This window comes from Panicum virgatum, chromosome 9K, assembly GCF_016808335.1.
Source record: "Panicum virgatum strain AP13 chromosome 9K, P.virgatum_v5, whole genome shotgun sequence".
Taxonomy (NCBI): domain Eukaryota; kingdom Viridiplantae; phylum Streptophyta; class Magnoliopsida; order Poales; family Poaceae; genus Panicum; species Panicum virgatum.
The window spans coordinates 21,809,296-21,826,425 of NC_053144.1; the positions used below are offsets into that span (position 1 = coordinate 21,809,296).

The following is a 17,130-nucleotide window of genomic DNA, read 5'->3' on the forward strand; positions in this document are numbered from 1 at the left end:
GCGCCGGCAAGTAGCGCGCGGGACTGCGCCCGAGCGCGTCGAGGATAGGATGGCCTGCCGGAGGTCGACGAAGACCAGAAAACCACCCACCACCACCTTGGACGCGAAGGAGAACGAGTTGTCCGGGATCGGAGCAGCCGCAGCGACGGCGACCTCCGCTGGCTGTCTTGTCTGGTAGATGAAGTAGTTGCAGTTCATGCGGTCGGGGCTGCGGAGCGTGGCGAGTAGAAGGACATGATCGGCCTCCGCGGACCTGTGGCTAGCTCGGCGGGCGGCACGTTAGGGTACCAGACGCAGAAGTACGAAACGAGCAGCGGCGGGGGCGCCGCGCACAAGGTGACGCGGATGCATCAGGTTCTTGCGTCGCGCAAGGCTCCTTGCTTCGATCGTCTCCTCTCCTCGAGGCTCGATCGATCAGCAATTCAGCATGGCTTCCTGCTCAGGAGAGCCAGAGAGGGGAGGCCGGATCGAAATTGGAGTCGGAGGATCAAAAGTCAGCGATGGCTTGAAACGCCTGCGGAAGGTTACCCTGACGGTCGAGCATTCCCCCTACGTTCAACGCTCACGGCTGATGTCCAATTCTGACACATACAAAACGTTATTCACAGCTAATGCAAAGCTGTTTTACACGCTGTGCTCCGAAAAAATGTGCCAAGAAATCAAACTTGTACTGTCTACTCGATCATGAGTATGTTTCTTATGTTCCTTAGGAAGAACACAAGTGAAGTAACACCAATCACCATAACTGTACTGTCTACTCCTGATGTGCTTTCAAGAGAAATCCCTATTTGAAGCAAGGAGAAACTCGTGATGTGTTCTACCGACCTCCGGATCCTTTGAATCGGTCCGCCACTCGAAGCGATCGATGCAAAGGAGAAGGACACGGCTCACTAGATCAGCGGCATCGCGCCCTGGCAACGTGCACTCGTGCAGGTGCAGCCACTTCAGACAGGCGCAGCCGATCCAGGGACACCGCAGCCTGGCGTGCGTCGCCGTTCCCGATCGGTCGCCCTTGCGGCTCGCTTTGCGTCGCCCTGCACCTGCAGGGCCAGGCCGGGCGCACGTGAAGTGGGGCCGCGCCGGCACGCGCCCGTGCATCGCGCGACCGACCAGCAGGCCGCGCTGTGGGGATCCGTTCGAGTCAACGGCTCATAGTCATAGGGATCCTGTCCATTTTTATTTTCGACGGAACAGGGATCCCGTCCAGCGGTGGTGGCATCGTCCGTGCCAGTCTCGCACACGCTTTACCCCAACCTCTGAAACAAGATTGCACGCGACCGGCCGATCGTTCGCGAGATCGAAAAGATTCAAAAGCGCCGCGGGGGCGCAGCAAAAGCGAGGCCAGGCCGTTCAGCCGTCGGCGTCGGCGGCTACAGCACCGCGCACCGCGACCGGCAACGGACATGCAATGATGCAACATCCCAGAAAAGCTGGTGCTGCCACCACAGAACACAGTGCTCCCGATCGCGATGATCCACCGTTTGATCCTGCTGTCCCGGTGTCCTTTCACAGGGGCGAGGACCCAAGAGAATAGTAGATAGATGCCCGCTCCACTTCTGCTTTTCTGAAGCTTCCGGCTCACGGGATGAGAATTCAGAGCACCCATGATCACTGCGATTTTGGTTGGGGTCCCTTTCGCTTCTTGACGAATGTGGGAGGAAACCCCCGAGTCCTCAAAAACAATCATTCCGGCCATTACTCGCTTGGTCAACAGCTAGTTAATGGCTTGCTTTGCTGTTAGATCTGATGATCTGATCTCACCCAGGTCAGAACTCAGAAGGGACGGCATGATACCAGGATTAGTTCACACCTTTTGTCCTATGGTTTTTTCTTCCTTATTAAGTGATGAGAAGCCAAAGAATGGAGGGCATTTTTTTATCATCAATTGCTGTCATCATTACAACGCAATACCTGAGGAGTCGGCTGTCGGTAAGAGGAGAATGTACAACGGCTGCAGTAGATCCCCGACTTTTGCGGGGACAATACAAGGAGGAGCATCGGGGACTGCCGATCGTGTTGGCAGCAAGGAATGGCTTCAACCTTTTGGTCTGTGCTGTACTGGCTTCAAAAAGAATGAGGTCAGTTTGACGCCTTCTAGCATTCGTCTATCGACACAGCTTTGGAGGCGTCCAGGTAATTCAGTCGGCAGGTACCTAGGAGGAACTCTGGGAGCTCTTCATATGTGTTGCCCTGCATGAGGCACAAACCATGAAACCAAGCGTATAGGTGACAGTTAGAAAGAAGCATCACAACTCTTCTGTGACCTTTACGGACATATGCTCAGGCTCAAGTGAATGTTTATACTAACGGATGTTGTGAACAAGTTGGAAGCACGGTTACCTGTACCAAGAAGGCCATTTCGATCACCAGATTATTCAAGTAGCCAAGCACAAGGCTCACCACACCTCGTGCCACTGTCGATGAACCTATGTCCACTCCTAGCTGAAAATTATGTGCAAAGATGTTCGGAGCTGAATATCCCTTCTAGTATCTTGGAAAACATATATTTATGCACTAACATGCAATGCTGTCAGAAAAGCAAATCTAAAACACAACAATATGTAACGAATCAAAATCAACCTTTAAATCTTTATTATTCATATCGTAAATTGCTGTAATCGAAATTAACAATTAGCTTGAGCAGATGTTCAGTCAGATTCTGCTTCTCAGATTCTCAGATATAACATGAAAGAATAGGAAATAAAACACATAATAGTGATAAAAGAAATTGAAGCTGTCATTGGCTTGACACTGCATACTATGCAGGTAGAAATATAGCCATAAGGATAAATGAACTGCTCCCTGATCCAGTAGTAACAAAAAGTACACTGTTTGCTGCATTTGGATGGGAAACCATAAAATGCAAGAGAAGCTAACATATGACATGCTTCTAGCTTACCTCCAAATAGTTGCTTCCACGGAAATAATTGATTTCTAATGCCTGTCCAACTAAGCAAGCTTTCTTGCCCACACTCTGCTTAACGATCCAAGATCCCTAAACGGAAATGCACTCCAAGCATAAGAAAATCGACAGTTTACTGAGTACGGCTTAAAACAAATCAAATAGGCTCAAAGTGCAAAACAAGTACCTTTGAGATGTAAGGGATGAGCTTGAACCTCGAATTTCTGAATGCATCATCTCCATTTACAAATCTTTCAAGTAGAGGAACCTTTTCTAATGGTGTATCCATCATATAATACAAAGCTAAACTGTACGTAGTTGAACCAGGAACCTGTATATATCAGGTTATAAGCAAGGACTTAAATCATTGTACAACATGTGATATATCAAGTATCATCCCATCTATAAAAAAAGGGCGTACCCAGTGCCGTAGGCTTCCCGCACTGTGCGGGGTCTGGGGAAGGGTTGTTTTTAAGCCCCAAACCTTACCCACACAAATGTGCAGAGGCTGAGGCTCGAACCCGGGACCTTCCGGTTACAGACGGTAGGCTCTACCGCTGCACCAGGCCCGCCCTTCTATCATCCCATCTATACACCCAAAAAATATCTCACCTGTATGTTTACAATGAAGAAGAATTTGGTGCCCCCTTGCGCTGCACATTTCTACAATAAAAGCTATTGGTAAAAATCTTCATTCTTTCTGGTGAAACCAAACTACTGGCTTTAGCATAACATACCTGGACTAGTCCTCCATGGCGACCAGCAAGATCATCCTCACGCTTATCAGACTTTATCCAATCAGCACCTACCATTTGCATCAGGGTACTATTTGCCTTGATCTGCCCAAGTTACAGGTAAGTTGTTACTGCATTGTTATGGTTATTTTCACCCAATCCTTTATGATTTATACTGAGTTATGTGTTTCCCTACAGTTTGCTTTCTGAAAAAGTAGCAGTAGTTGTAACATGGCAAGCGATGATTATGTTGAAAGCCGAATTCTTCCCCATTCCCCACTCAAAACGACTACCAGCTTTGCACCTAAGATGTTTGAATTTGAGTTTTTATTTTCAGGAAGTGATATTTGCAGCATATAAGCTACCTTTAGACGATCGTGCAAATATGTCTCTCCCCGGATTAAGAATGTTGTAGGGTCCGTCATTGCCCAAGTTGAAGGCACGGTACAGCTCGAATCTTTGGGAAGAGTATATCCATAGCAACATGGCCCATTATCAGCATCTGCAGCTCCCTGAAGGTCAACGTATCCTCTTTTTTGAACTAGGATAGAGGAAAAGGAGGAAAGGGGAGATCAAATTTAGAATATAAGAAGAGTAGATAAAAACGTTGGCAAATGGACAATAACTGTAATACACCTGCAAGATCATGCAACCTTTTTACAAAAACAGCAGCTGTGGACAATTTAGCATGTCGTTGATCCTGCAAAAGAAATGCCAAAACATTATATATGACATCAGAAAATATTCCCTCCATTCCAATATAGTTCCCTTTAGCTTTCTTAAGTCAAACCTGTTTTAACTTTGATCAAATTTATAGAAAAATATAACATCTAATAAAAGCCTTATCAAGACATTTGCTGGTGGATTTAATGAAACTAATTTGATGGTGTAGATGTTGATGCTTTTTTTCTATAAACTTGGTCAAAGTTAGAGAAGTTTGACCTGGGACAAAGCTTAAGTGCACTATAATTGGGAATGGAGGGAAGAGTAAGGAGTAAGTATAGCCTAGTTGAATTATATCAATGTAATGCCATTCTTTGTAATTAAGTATTTTTATTGTTGAAAATGTAGCTATTATGCTAAGAGGGCTGCAAACACACTAAATGTTTTTTTTTCTTGAACACGCAAGAGAGCTGCATCTTTGGAGGGAAAAAAAACATTTAGTGTGGTTGAAATCATAGCGAACATTTTCTGGGCCACTCAGATTATTAACCTCGGATTGGAATGCCACATAATTTCAGGGGGGGAAGAAACTTGATCAGATGAAATATTCATACAAACAAGCACACAGCTATACATCCATACTATGACCAGAAGATAATAGTTCAGAAGATGGGGTGTAGGGCAACTGACTTTATGGATAAGAACAGTCGATTAGCTTGGCAATTTTCTATGCAAACACAAAATGAACTCACCACAGCATGTGTGCTCTCATCAGAAGGAAACATAATTTCTCTCTGATCATATTCTGATTCATCTGGCACGTCAAAGAACTCATCCGCTGCATCGTTAAGTTGAACAAAGGAACCAGTACTGCTTAAGTGCCTGTTAGAACCACCCAGTGATCCTTCAGTAGGGCCCTCAAGTCTTCTGTTCTCATTTTCTTGATGGATTTCCAAATTTATCCTTTCATTTTCACCTTGTGGCAGTCCCATGTCTCGAGTCAACTCACCGGATGAGAATTCCATGCAAGCACAATTTCCATTTTTTGCTCGGAAGAATTCTCGCAATGCTGAAAACATGCAAGTTTGCAGAATATTATTCAAATTTGCAAAAAGTGAAGTTTCGAAATTGCATCAGGCAAGATGTATTCATGTAATACAAGACATACCTGCTATTCTGCCTAACATACGGATAGTGATATATTTAGCAGATGATGTAAACAGATAAGACTTCCAGAATTTCCAGTCGATGGCAAGCATGTGCTTCACAACTGATTGTCTTCCTTGATTGATTGGTGATATTACATAACCCCCACCTAAATATTCAAAAGACATACTGGTTAAGTCTAAGCAAATACAATACCAAGTCTATTTCTCACGGAGATTCAACTGAAAGTACAGCATACATTACTTTTGAGACATGCACGGATGTAGCCTCTCTCAGGATGACATTTGTAGTGGAAAACAGAGTGGTATACAATTACTGGGAATTCAAGAGAAGTGTCAGATCTAGATAACTGCAAGTGGAATATTTATCATTTTCTGTCAGACAATAGTACCGTAAGTTCCATCATCTTCTCGTCTCCAATATCTTCTAAGTAATAGATCCCTCTTTCTCATTCCCCTGAAAACTAAATATACTGCTATTAGAACATAACAAATAATGCATGTAAAAGACAGCAGGATAATCAATCCACCACCAGACCATGGTAACCAGTCGGCTCTTAATTTCTTGTGGATTATGTCTGTGTGTCCATCTAGATGCTCAACAACATTTCCTTCATGCAAACAGAAGTCCCACCTGAAAAAGGATCTCGACAGTAATTGGTTAGAACATTTAACTCATGCTTATGCATATCAATGTCATGTAGTCTTCATTTATTATTGGAGAACAGTATAACTGCCAATTAACTAAACATGTTAGAAATAAAAAAAAAACAATCTGGTTCTTGAGAATCTTCCCTATTACTTAAGATGTCTATTGATTGTTTGAGTTTAACACTAATAAGTTCAGGTTTGAAACAGATGCTAGTTTCGGAAGTTGTTTAAGCTGCCTATTGCTTGTTTGTTGGTATCGCTTTTAGAGAGAAGCGTAACTGGGGCAAACTATGTAAAAGGAGAAAATGTATTGACTCCCCCGCCCTAGGTGTATGTCATAAGCTACACGTAATTTTTGTTTTGGAGAAACAAAAGCTTCCAGTAATTTGGATCAGAGGAAGTACAATAAGATTATTTGGAAAGAAGTAACTAACTCAAAGTTTCGAGCAAATTTCTTTAATTGCTAACTATATGCCAACCTTTCTTATTTCAATATGCCAGAAATTTTAAGTAACAAGTTGGTGTCAAGAAGCAGTATTACTGTGGTCATTGTGCAAACCAATATTTTTTTTAAAGATACGGATGCAAATCTGCAAAGTTGCTCTCAGGACCTCTGTCACGCAGATACTCCTAGGAGGTGGCGTATCCGTATCCGATACGTATCGGATACGGATACGCCCCGGATACGCCTCGGATACGTTTCTAGCCGTATCCTGAAAAAACAGATATGTATTTGCTTGGATACGCGTATCCGATACTTTTGGGCCAGATGGGATACAGCCCAAAGCAGTAATCAGCCCACCCAAATGCTGTTTTGGTAGTAAGAGATGATACAAAATGATGAACTTGCTGCAATAGAACTGTAGAACTAGATGAGCAGCAACTGAAGAACCCCTTGTGGAATCAGTTGTGCTTTTAGAGAATGCTAGTTATAGAGGTAATGTTATATGGACATGCAAGTATTGCACATCTGAGTATAGGGGAAGTTACTCAAGAGTAAAATCTCACTTGCTGAATATCTATGTGATATTTATGTGTAATTATTAATTATCCTAGCCGTATCCCCATATCAGTGTTTTTTGGGAAAGTGCGTATCCGCGTATCCGATACGTATCGTATCCGATACCCGTACCAGTATCCGTGTAACATAGCTCAGGACATTCACCATTTTTAACTCGGGTGTTGCCACTGGAAATGGAAGTTAAGTAGGGCAATTTTCTCAAATGACACATATTGCCATCTTTTGGATGACAAACTTATGCTCTTGTTATGACATGTCCAGAGTGGTCTTGGGCCTAGACCCTCAAAAGGAAAGTGTTCTAAAAAGCAACATAGGCAGTAGCCGGAGCCCAGGGCAGCAACTACTACTAGTAGATTAGAACAAGGAGATTAGGCAGTTAAGGGCTCTGGCCATGGATACTTAGCCTGTAGCAGCCTTGATCCCAAGCCCCTCTTGCCACATGCCGGGTCCACCTTGGTTTTTGTCTATCTGGGTGGTGGCTGAGGAAAGTGTCGAAGAGCACAGAGAGAGCCAGTGAAGAGAAGCCAGTTGATGGAGGCAAGGAAAAAGGCTGGCTTAGGACTTCCACAAACTTCATGGGATGGGTGCAACATGGCAGGAATATTGTGCAATGTTGAGGTGATGGTGGTGAGGGCCGCACACAGTGGGTACGCATAAACAAGGTGTCATCAGGATTTTGAAGAAATAAAACTAACATAATTATATACTGAACTTCTGCGGATAGATAGTTGCATTAAGCAAACTTTAAGTTGAAGGGGTGAAATGGAAGTTTCTTTTCTTCTTCCACAAGGCAGAAGAATCCAGAGGAGTCACAAACTTAATTCCTAATGCATACATCTAACGCTCAGTACGATACAGAGTTAGGCTTTTCATAGTTTATGCAAGCAGTACATCATGCAACTTCCAGCTCCCATTGTTATGAGCATATAGGCACGCACAAATGCACAATCAGAAAAAATTCTCTATGTTGTACTCTAGGATATTAAAGTTATAGCTCATATGTGACAAAATGTACCACGAATATTTTTAGAAAATAAAACGTTTGAGCATGGGAACAGCTGTCTTACTCAGATCTTGATTGGCCAAGGGACATTAGAATCTGGAAGACAGCCTCAGAATTCGCATCAACAACACCAACTGCCATTATAGCCGGATGATCATCCCAATACTGAGGAAGGAAGCAACGTATTGTGAATTTAACAATCCATCCACACGCACACACAGTGCATTGCTGAGAATAAGAAATACCTTCCCGCGAGAGTCACCATCATTCGCCTCGGTAAACAAACGTAAACCTAAATGCACGTAAAAATGAATTTTAGTAGAAATCTCATTGCTGGAAAGAGAGAATTTTTTATCATTACCATTTTTACAGCCAAATATTGACCATGGAGAAGGTGCGATCACATCAGATGCCATTGGATCATTATGAGCAGATGAAAATAGAGTCCAATCTGATAAAATTTTCACGCAAAGAGAAAATAAGAATAGTTTCGTACTAAACAGCACAAAGAGATCTGTAACTGTAACTTCTGTGAACATGTCGAAGGCTAATTATTTTACTACAATTACTCATTCAATTGAAACCTATGTAAGTTACCTATTGAGTGCATGCGGCTTTTGCGGCGACTTAACCTGCAATAACATAGTGTCCAATTAGACAAAAGAGAAGCTATAAATATCATTACATAAACATGAATACAGGTAGTTAATGACAATGACATTTCTAGCAGAAAAAAGTAGTTACAAAAGAGCATGGAGCAAAAAACTGCAACGGCTAGCAGCCTACAGGTAACGAGTCAACTCAGTCAGTTGAAGGCACATGCTTCCATGAAGTGTAATATAATAGGGTTGGGTGTTTGTTTGACACTCAGCCCCACATGAGGCAGAGTATCAGAACATGCATCATTACCCACTTGGGTTTTGTCCTTGCTTCACAAAATCTAAAGTTGTCACAACAAGTGTTGTTATGGGCATCACCATGGTCTCCAAGATGCAACTAGTTCTTATTCCAAAACATCATTTTTTTTGTGACATGAGGGCATACTATGTTTCATATGTAGTGCTACGTCTCCACTACTTAACTAGAGTTATGTGGGGCACTCCAACTAGGTTGGGGTGGGCCAGACACTGCCCTTAAGGTAATGTTTCCCATGGTAGTAAATATGAATGGGTAACTTGTGCGGACTCCAGAACCACCTTTTGGCGCAACATCCATGGCACGGGTACACACACATTTCTAGCATTGCTGATGCTTTGATATCATTTATAATACCCCCAGGTCCAAAGTTCACTTAACGACCAGCTCTGGAACAAGGTACAGATGCGTAGCAACTCATTTGGGCTCACCCTTTTGTAACATGAAAGAAAAATACACGGCATTACATGCAACTACTACTTGCTATAGATAGAATTTGAGTGTGAGACTAACACACCTCTACTCAACTTGAGCCACAATGGCCACTCCAACGGGACCAGAGTTTTACAAGAAGAAAATCAAGGAAAATCAAAACACAGGTAAGCAGTGCATCCATATTAATCAGCACACATACATCTTCTCCAAGTATCACTTTAAACAAAAGGTGTCATGGAAAACAATGATTTGTTCAGCACTAATAGCATATCCCTAACTTGCAAAGAAAAGGGACAGCAGCATGTCTTATCACCACATATAGTTATTTTTTTTCTCGAATACGCAGAAGAGTTGTGTATCATTGCATTAAGAAAGAAGTAGAAAGGCTAAAATAGCCGTACAAAAACACACACCCCACACACACCCTAGGTTAAAAAAACAAACGCGCCCTTATCAAACATGAGTTGACCACAACTACCACCACACACTGCTAACCAGTAACCACACCACATATGGTTGTTTTCAGGCATTAACAATAGAAGACATGGATTATGTTATAAATAATCATGACTCCTAAGATCAATGTATCAATATATGACATTTCAACTATCTGATGACATCCCTACTTTAATATGCAAAGATTTTAAATTGGAAACTATGAAAAAACTTATTGATCAATCTGAACCTATGTGACTGTTACTCACTGTCACCGTTACAGCAATCAGTCACCTAAGCAACCCCACAGCTCAACTAGAGTTTTTTTTTTAAACACTGCTCCCCAGTTCATATGGTAAATAAATTACAAAACAAAGTGTGATCTGCAGGTACCTGAAAGCCTGCCATCTTCTATGTGAACAAGCAACAATGTGCTCATCTTTTCTCGGGGACTGCTCACAGTACAGAAATCATGTGAGTGCTTTATTGAACATAATGATAGCACAATGGAACAATAAAATAAGCAAAACGCCAACCTTTAAAGCAGACTCCATTAAGCACCTGATCCACCTAGCTGCTTCTTCTGAACTTCTCGCACCCAACTAGAAAACATCGGCCAACAGAGACAAAAATAAATCTTACTATCACAGACCAAGAAGAGCAATGCGCCAATGCAGACTGTCAGATTAAGGGAGTCGAACATTACTCCATACCTTAAGTTGATCATAATTGTTGGAAGCATTATAAAGTGTGAATATGTAAAAATCCTGTCAAAAAAATTGATGACGAAAATGTTAAGATATTATTTGCATAAACCTTATGTGGAATCGTAAAGTAATGAAAAGATAATAGGTCTTACACTCCTATGTACACTTTCTCTGCCATTGTCTGTCACACGTATACAGGAGTCAATTATTGCACTTCTAACAGGATCCTGCACCAGAAAGGGGAAAAAGGAGCAAAAGGCATGGTGTCATGTTTCAAAAGTACATAGAAGTGGAGGCACCATAGTTTCCTGCGACAATTGAATGCAGCAGATAGATAAGTTCAGTTGTTTTCAGTTGGATTTAAGTTCTGGTTAGCACATATACAATCACCCATTTTGTCCCAGTAATCAAGTTTATATTGCCAAGTCAGCATACTATACTAAATCAATAATCCCTTGCCCTCTTCCTTGATGGGTAAACATTGAATAACAGACTGACAATCAATGCAGCATGCAGTGATAACATATGTGGGGGGCCAAAAAAGTAGTGCAGATACCATATCCTTTAGAAGGGACAACGCCCATCTTCCCTATATGGAAGCCACTCAACACTTCAACACCTCAGCCAATGCAGAGGTCAGGTCACCCCATGCTACCTTTCAACTTCAGATGTTAGGGACCAGCAGTTTAATTCAACGAAACAGCGACCCTAATTTCAGCACACTGATTATTGAACACAGAACAGCAGATTTTTATCCTAAATCCTAACACATGGTGTAAAGAGAGGAACCACTACACTTACTGTCTCAGCAACCGTTGTTCCATTACGTACTAAAACTTGGCGTACAAACGGGCCAAACTGTAGTTCCACTGGTCTAGATTTCTAGTGCCGTCCCCGGACAGGGCATCGAATTATAGCTTACCACTTTCAGCGTACCCTTAATCCGGAGCATAATGCGAACTGAGGAACAAACAGCAGCATGCATGCAGAGAATCAATTAATCCGCTACTAGAAATCAATCATGCGCAGTTCGCATACATAATCCGCATGCATTAATCTCAACCTAACGGCAGCGTAACGAACAGAAATCAAGTCCTCGTTCGAAGTAGCATCCCAATTCCGGTTCGAGCAGCAGAACAGATCGCCAGGAGGGTGATGGAGAGCGTCAGAAGCGATCGAGCGACGCGCTCGCCCAACGGAACTAAACGCCCTGCGATCCCGCCACAAAATGCCAGGCAAATCCAACATACTCGCCGCAAACAAAGAGGAGAAGGCCGAACAAACACACACGCACAGCTACACCGAGGCGGGGAGCGGGGGGGGGGGGGAGGGGGGGGGGGGGCGGGCAGGCGTTACCTCGCGCTTGGAGGATGGCGCGGACTTGAAGCAGCGGAGCGCGGCGTCCTCGAGCACGAAGTAGCGCTTGCGCGAGTACTGCAGCCCGAGGCGGTTGGATCGGATCAGGTAGAGCCACCCCTCCATCCGCATCCCCTCCTCCCCGCTCGCCGCCTCCGCGGCGGGCGCCGCCCCCTCGGCCGCGGCCGCGGCCGCGTCCTCCACGACCGCCACCTCCGCGCCGCCGCCCATTCGCCCCAGCCGGCTCCCCCGCCGAATCCGATCCCCCCAGCGCCCGCTCCCGGCAGCGAGCGACGCCCCTCCGCGCTCGCGTTCGCTAGGGGTGGCTGCTTGGCTTGTGGCCGCGGGGCACCTCCTCCCTCCCTGCGCGGCGCGGCGCTGCGCTGCGCTTTTGTTTTGTTCTCCGCAGTCGAATTGAATTGGGCGCAGGTCCGGCAGGCAGAGGCAGAGGGAGTAGTCGGGGGGAGGTCCGTCTGGCTGCGTGGGCCCCGCCGGCAGTGGGCCCCCTGCGCGTTTTTCTTTTCCTTGTTCCCCTCTGATGGATGAGCTGTTACTTCCGCTGGCTTGGCTGGTGGTTGGGATTTGTTTTCCGCTCTCTCTCTGTGCAAGCAGATTAGCAGAAGCAGAGCCGTAGAGGGGCCGGTGATCGTGTACGTACGGGGGCGTTATTCTTCCTCCCCGTACCTGCCTCGGAATTTCTGGAGAAAAAGAGAGGTGTCGTGACAACGGGTACCTGTCGTTGATTTGGTGAAGGCGTTGTGTGGGGGTGCAGCAGGAGGGACCGGGTCACCGGGTCAGATGATTGCTTGGCTCACCACAACATAATACCTCATGGAAAATTGCCAAGTGAAGAAAATTTTCCCAACCATTCGGGTTTTTGGGGAAGGGTTTATTCGGTGCAGCAAAAGAGCCGTTTGCTTCATCTTCTGTGATCTTTGCGTGTTTTGAATAGTCATAGTTTTTTGTTAAAATATTGTAAAGCTATACCTATTCTGTGTGATGACGAGTAGATAGTGGCAAGTGGGAACGAAGTTTTGCTTCAAAAAAAAGTAGGGACGTAGTTGACATGACACTGGCGACAAGTAAGAAATAACGCATAGAATCTCCGCAGATCTTTTTCACAAATACAGCATATAATCAAGAAACGAATTCCTTTTGCGATACATGGAATTCGAGTGCATGTTCGGAGTGGCATGTAAACTCAACCATACTTGGCGAACCATACGACACGGTCCCTATATGATACGATCGAGTTGTACACCACTTCGAAGTATTCCACTTTTGGCCCAGACAAGGAAATGTACCTTTGCACTCTTTAGACCCGTGCTGGACTCTTTGCACCATGGCAAAACCCACACCGACCACGCACCCGAACTTGGCCAACACTCGGCCGCTGATGATAAGCCTAACTGTCAGGGTCAAAGACGACGTGCTTGGCAACCTCGGATTAATGAAAAACGCCCCTTAAAAAAAGAATTAACGGAACGGATCGTGTGGCCGGCTGACGGGCACGGGGGCACCCCGACACGACTCGACATGCCTTGCCGCATACGGTTCCGCCCTCCCGCGTGGCCTCGCTAAAATCTTCTTCCGCTTCCTTCTCATGGCTAGCTGCCCCGGTAGATCGTCAGGCACGTTGCCGCGAGACCATCAATCAGACCACCTGGAGCGCCGCTAATCAAGATTAGATTAGGTTAGGCCCAAGGTTCACAATTTCGGCGGAATTTCGGCGAAATTCCGGTAAAAATTCCGTTTCCGCTAGTTACCGGGAAGAGAAATTTCGCTACTTTTCGGTGAATTTTGTTTCAAAATTCAAAAATTCAAAAAAATTTGTAAAAAAATATGAAAAAAATATGATAAAAAACTAGGTGCTTTTTTGAGCGAGTAGCACTTGAAATCGTTCAAATATAAGTTGATTTGGTTGGTTAAAATCACTAAATGAGTTCGGACCCGTTAACGATGAGTGGACCCGTTAACCCGTTAACACGGTAAACCTTATCTGGTCGTCAGCGTCACCCCTCACGGTCGCCCGAGCCTCTTTTTTCCCCTCCACGGTCTCCTCTCTGGTCCCCTCCGCCGCCGCCGGCGATTTTCGCCTCCCCGCACCGAAATTTCGGCGGAAAGGCGGCGAAATCCGGGCGCGGTGTAGCGGATTCCGTTCCCTGGATGCGCTGTCGGAAGGGATCCGTAATCCGGACGGATTTCGGTGCGGTTTCGGCGGAAAACTGGTGAAACCGACCGGATTTCGCCTCGGCTCCGGGAACTAAGGTATGAGAAGGTTTTTTTTATGTTGATGCTTGTTGATGTCGATCTAAGTTAGTTGATTTGAGATTCTAGAGACCATGTGACATAGAAAGCATAGAAAAAATCAGTTAGTTGATATGTATGAATTTTTTCATGTTAGTCTCAATGTATGAATTGGTAGTTTTAATGAATTGTTAGTTTATGTGATATTCATGGGTTGTTAGTAGGTATTCATAAAAAAGAACATGAGTTGCTACTTCATGTGTTATTCATGAACTTACACCTTACTATTTTTCTGTAATTGTAGGACAATGTCAGACCTAGTGTGGGAGCATGGCCAAAAGATCAGGGGTGGTTTCAAATGCAAGTATTGCAGGGAGGAGAAGAGTGGGGGAGGAGCAACAAGGTTCAAAGAGCATTTGACACATAGGGGGAAAGATGTGAAGGACTGCCCTTCGGTTCCAGCCGAAGTTAAGGCCTTCTTTAGTGAGCAGTTGGACAGGAACAAGGCTAGAGCTAAAGCAAGGGCCCGAGAAAAGCTGCTGAGGAACCAATCTGCAAGGGGGCCGCACATTGATCTAGAGAAAGAGGAAGGCCAGGGGCTCGACGAGGATGCAGAACTACAAGCGGCCTTACACCTGTCCCGCCAAGAGTATGAATTTATGCAGCAAGCTGGGCCACGATATGATAGGGGTGGCGGATCGGGATGTAGTAGTCGTCCTGATCGAGGGAGTGGTGGTGTAGGAGCAGGTGGTGGTGTTGGAGGCAGTGGTGGACCGCTGCCTTCGATGTTCAGAAGGAGCCAGTCACAAGTCCCCGAGAGGGTTAGGGACTACCATCTAGGGTTGAGCAGTGGTCCACGGCAGCAAAGGATTGATACCGGCCCATGGACTGTCAAGGGGAGGACATCAAGAGAGCTTCTAGGGAGGGCATGGGCGAAGGCGTGCCATGCTGTCGGTATTCCCGGCCGAAAAGTCGATGACCCATACTTTAAAGCTGCGATCGTGGAGACCCAGAAACAAGGTAACAATGTATATTTTGAGCTACATTACATATCCTTCATTGTGATCTTAATGCTTTCTCTTCTATGACCGCAGGTGTTGGAATCAAAATACCATCAGGGAGGGAGATAGATGGAAAATATTTGGATGAGAATGTGAAGGAGATAGAGAAAGAGATAGAGAAGTGGAAGAACGAGTGGGATGAATGTGGAGTCACGATCATGTGTGATTCGTGGACGGGGCCTATGCGTAATTCGGTCATTAATTTCTTGGTGTATAGCGGTGGCACCATGTATTTCTTGAAGTCCATCAATGCGTCCGACAAAATACAGGACCATCAATACTTGTTGAAGGTAAGTATAAAATATAGTATTGTTACAGGACCATCGATGCATTGTTCTCACCTTGGCATAAAATATAGTACCATACGCATATCACATTGGCAATGTTGTGCAGGAGATACGAGCAGTGGTCATGAAAGTGGAGCCTCACAATGTGGTTCAGCTTGTCACGGATAATGGTTCGAACTACAAAAAAGCCTGCAAAATTCTCTGTCACGAGTTCCCTACCATTGCATGGCAGCCTTGCCTTGCCCATACCATCAACCTTATGCTGAAGGACATAGGGAAGTGGCCGGAGCATGATGCTTGTATTCGAAGCACGCAACGAATTTGCAGCTGGCTCTACAACTCCAACAGTTTACACAGCATGATGAGGGAAGCCATCGGTGGAGAGTTGGTCAAGTGGAATGTAACAAGATTTGGGACCAACTACATGTTCCTTGAAAGCATGTATAAGAAGAAGGACCAGTTCATGACATGGTTAGTGTCACCTGAATTCCGACGGTCCCGCCACTTCAAAAGTGAAACTGGAAGGTACATTTACGAATGCATCACAAGTCTTGAATGGTGGGCGAATATGGAGTATGTGATCAATGATGTTGAGCCTCTGTACATGTTTTTGAGATTTGCTGACACAGACAAGACACCTAATTTGAGTGAGGTGACAATGGAGTATCAAAACATGAGGCAGACATATGCCAGCAAGTTCAGCAGTGACTACCCCCGGTTTGAAAAGATCATGGCTGTGATAGATGCAAGGATAACCACAGTGATGTCAGGCACATATATGGCCACTGCTTGTGCTCTTAACCCTTATGTGCAGTACAATTTGGGCACATCACAGAAAGTCATGGCAGTAATGCGCAATGGCCTGGAGAAAATGTTGGATACTAATTCAGCAGCAATTGCATTGCAAGAATTTGAAATATTCAGGACGAAGCAAGGTGAGTTCTCTAGTGACATTGCTAGGCGAATGGCCATTGACCGGAAAACTTCACCAGCTGCTTGGTGGGCTACATTTGGGGGAGATACACCAGTGTTGCAAAGGGTCGCCCGACGCTTGTTGTCGCAGTGTGCAGCCTCTAGTGGATGTGAAAGGAACTGGAGCACATTTGCTTACATCCACACCAAACTGCGCAATAGGTTGAGCCACCAGAAATTGGACAAATTGGTCTTTGTGAACTACAACCTCCGCTTGCGTCTGCAACGTGCTACTAGAGGGGTCGATCCATATGACTATGATCCAGTTAGCAGTTTCATGGATTTTTCTTTGTACCGGCAGTCATCAGCAATTCAAGATTGAATGAAGCAATCAAGGTCCAATGGAGACCCAGCATTTGATGAAGACTCTGACTTCACTGACACTCCATTGCCGAGCCAGATGTTCACTGACATAGGCTCTTCTCATGGTCACGATGAAGATGTGGAGACATGGGCCGAAGAAACAATTGGGGACACACATCTGGGAAAAAGGAAGACTAAGATTGGTCCCGAAATGAGAAAAGGGAAGAAACCACGCACTGAGGAGGAGTTAGGTAGTGACGATACCACACCTG

At 45.0% G+C, this 17,130-nt stretch overlaps 2 protein-coding genes across 3 annotated transcripts; one reads left to right on the top strand and one right to left on the bottom strand.

The window, feature by feature from the left end:
• Positions 1-1,819: 1,819 nt before the first annotated feature.
• LOC120650757 (protein ENHANCED DISEASE RESISTANCE 2-like) lies at positions 1,820-12,410 on the bottom strand. 2 transcript variants are annotated; one of them, XM_039928005.1, is made up of 22 exons: positions 11,989-12,410; positions 10,785-10,859; positions 10,639-10,692; positions 10,462-10,527; positions 10,319-10,377; positions 8,738-8,772; positions 8,502-8,591; positions 8,386-8,432; positions 8,205-8,305; positions 5,999-6,099; positions 5,858-5,929; positions 5,710-5,781; positions 5,468-5,614; positions 5,052-5,368; positions 4,273-4,336; positions 4,002-4,177; positions 3,640-3,741; positions 3,515-3,565; positions 3,090-3,233; positions 2,900-2,995; positions 2,341-2,442; positions 1,820-2,190 (listed from the first exon to the last, which is right to left on the bottom strand). In XM_039928005.1, exons 1-22 carry the CDS (start codon positions 12,217-12,219, stop codon positions 2,095-2,097), a joined length of 2,298 nt encoding a protein of 765 aa, XP_039783939.1. In that variant the 5' UTR covers positions 12,220-12,410; the 3' UTR covers positions 1,820-2,094. The 2 variants fall into 2 exon arrangements, with proteins under 2 accessions (XP_039783939.1, XP_039783940.1); XM_039928006.1 differs by having other exon boundaries at positions 1,859-2,190; positions 5,858-5,922; positions 6,004-6,099.
• A 2,133-nt stretch (positions 12,411-14,543) lies between these two features.
• Positions 14,544-16,877, top strand: LOC120647825. The gene is made up of 3 exons (XM_039924657.1): positions 14,544-15,255; positions 15,330-15,586; positions 15,690-16,877. The coding sequence occupies exons 1-3, from the start codon at positions 14,544-14,546 to the stop codon at positions 16,875-16,877; spliced, it is 2,157 nt and encodes a 718-aa protein (XP_039780591.1).
• Positions 16,878-17,130: the final 253 nt, after the last annotated feature.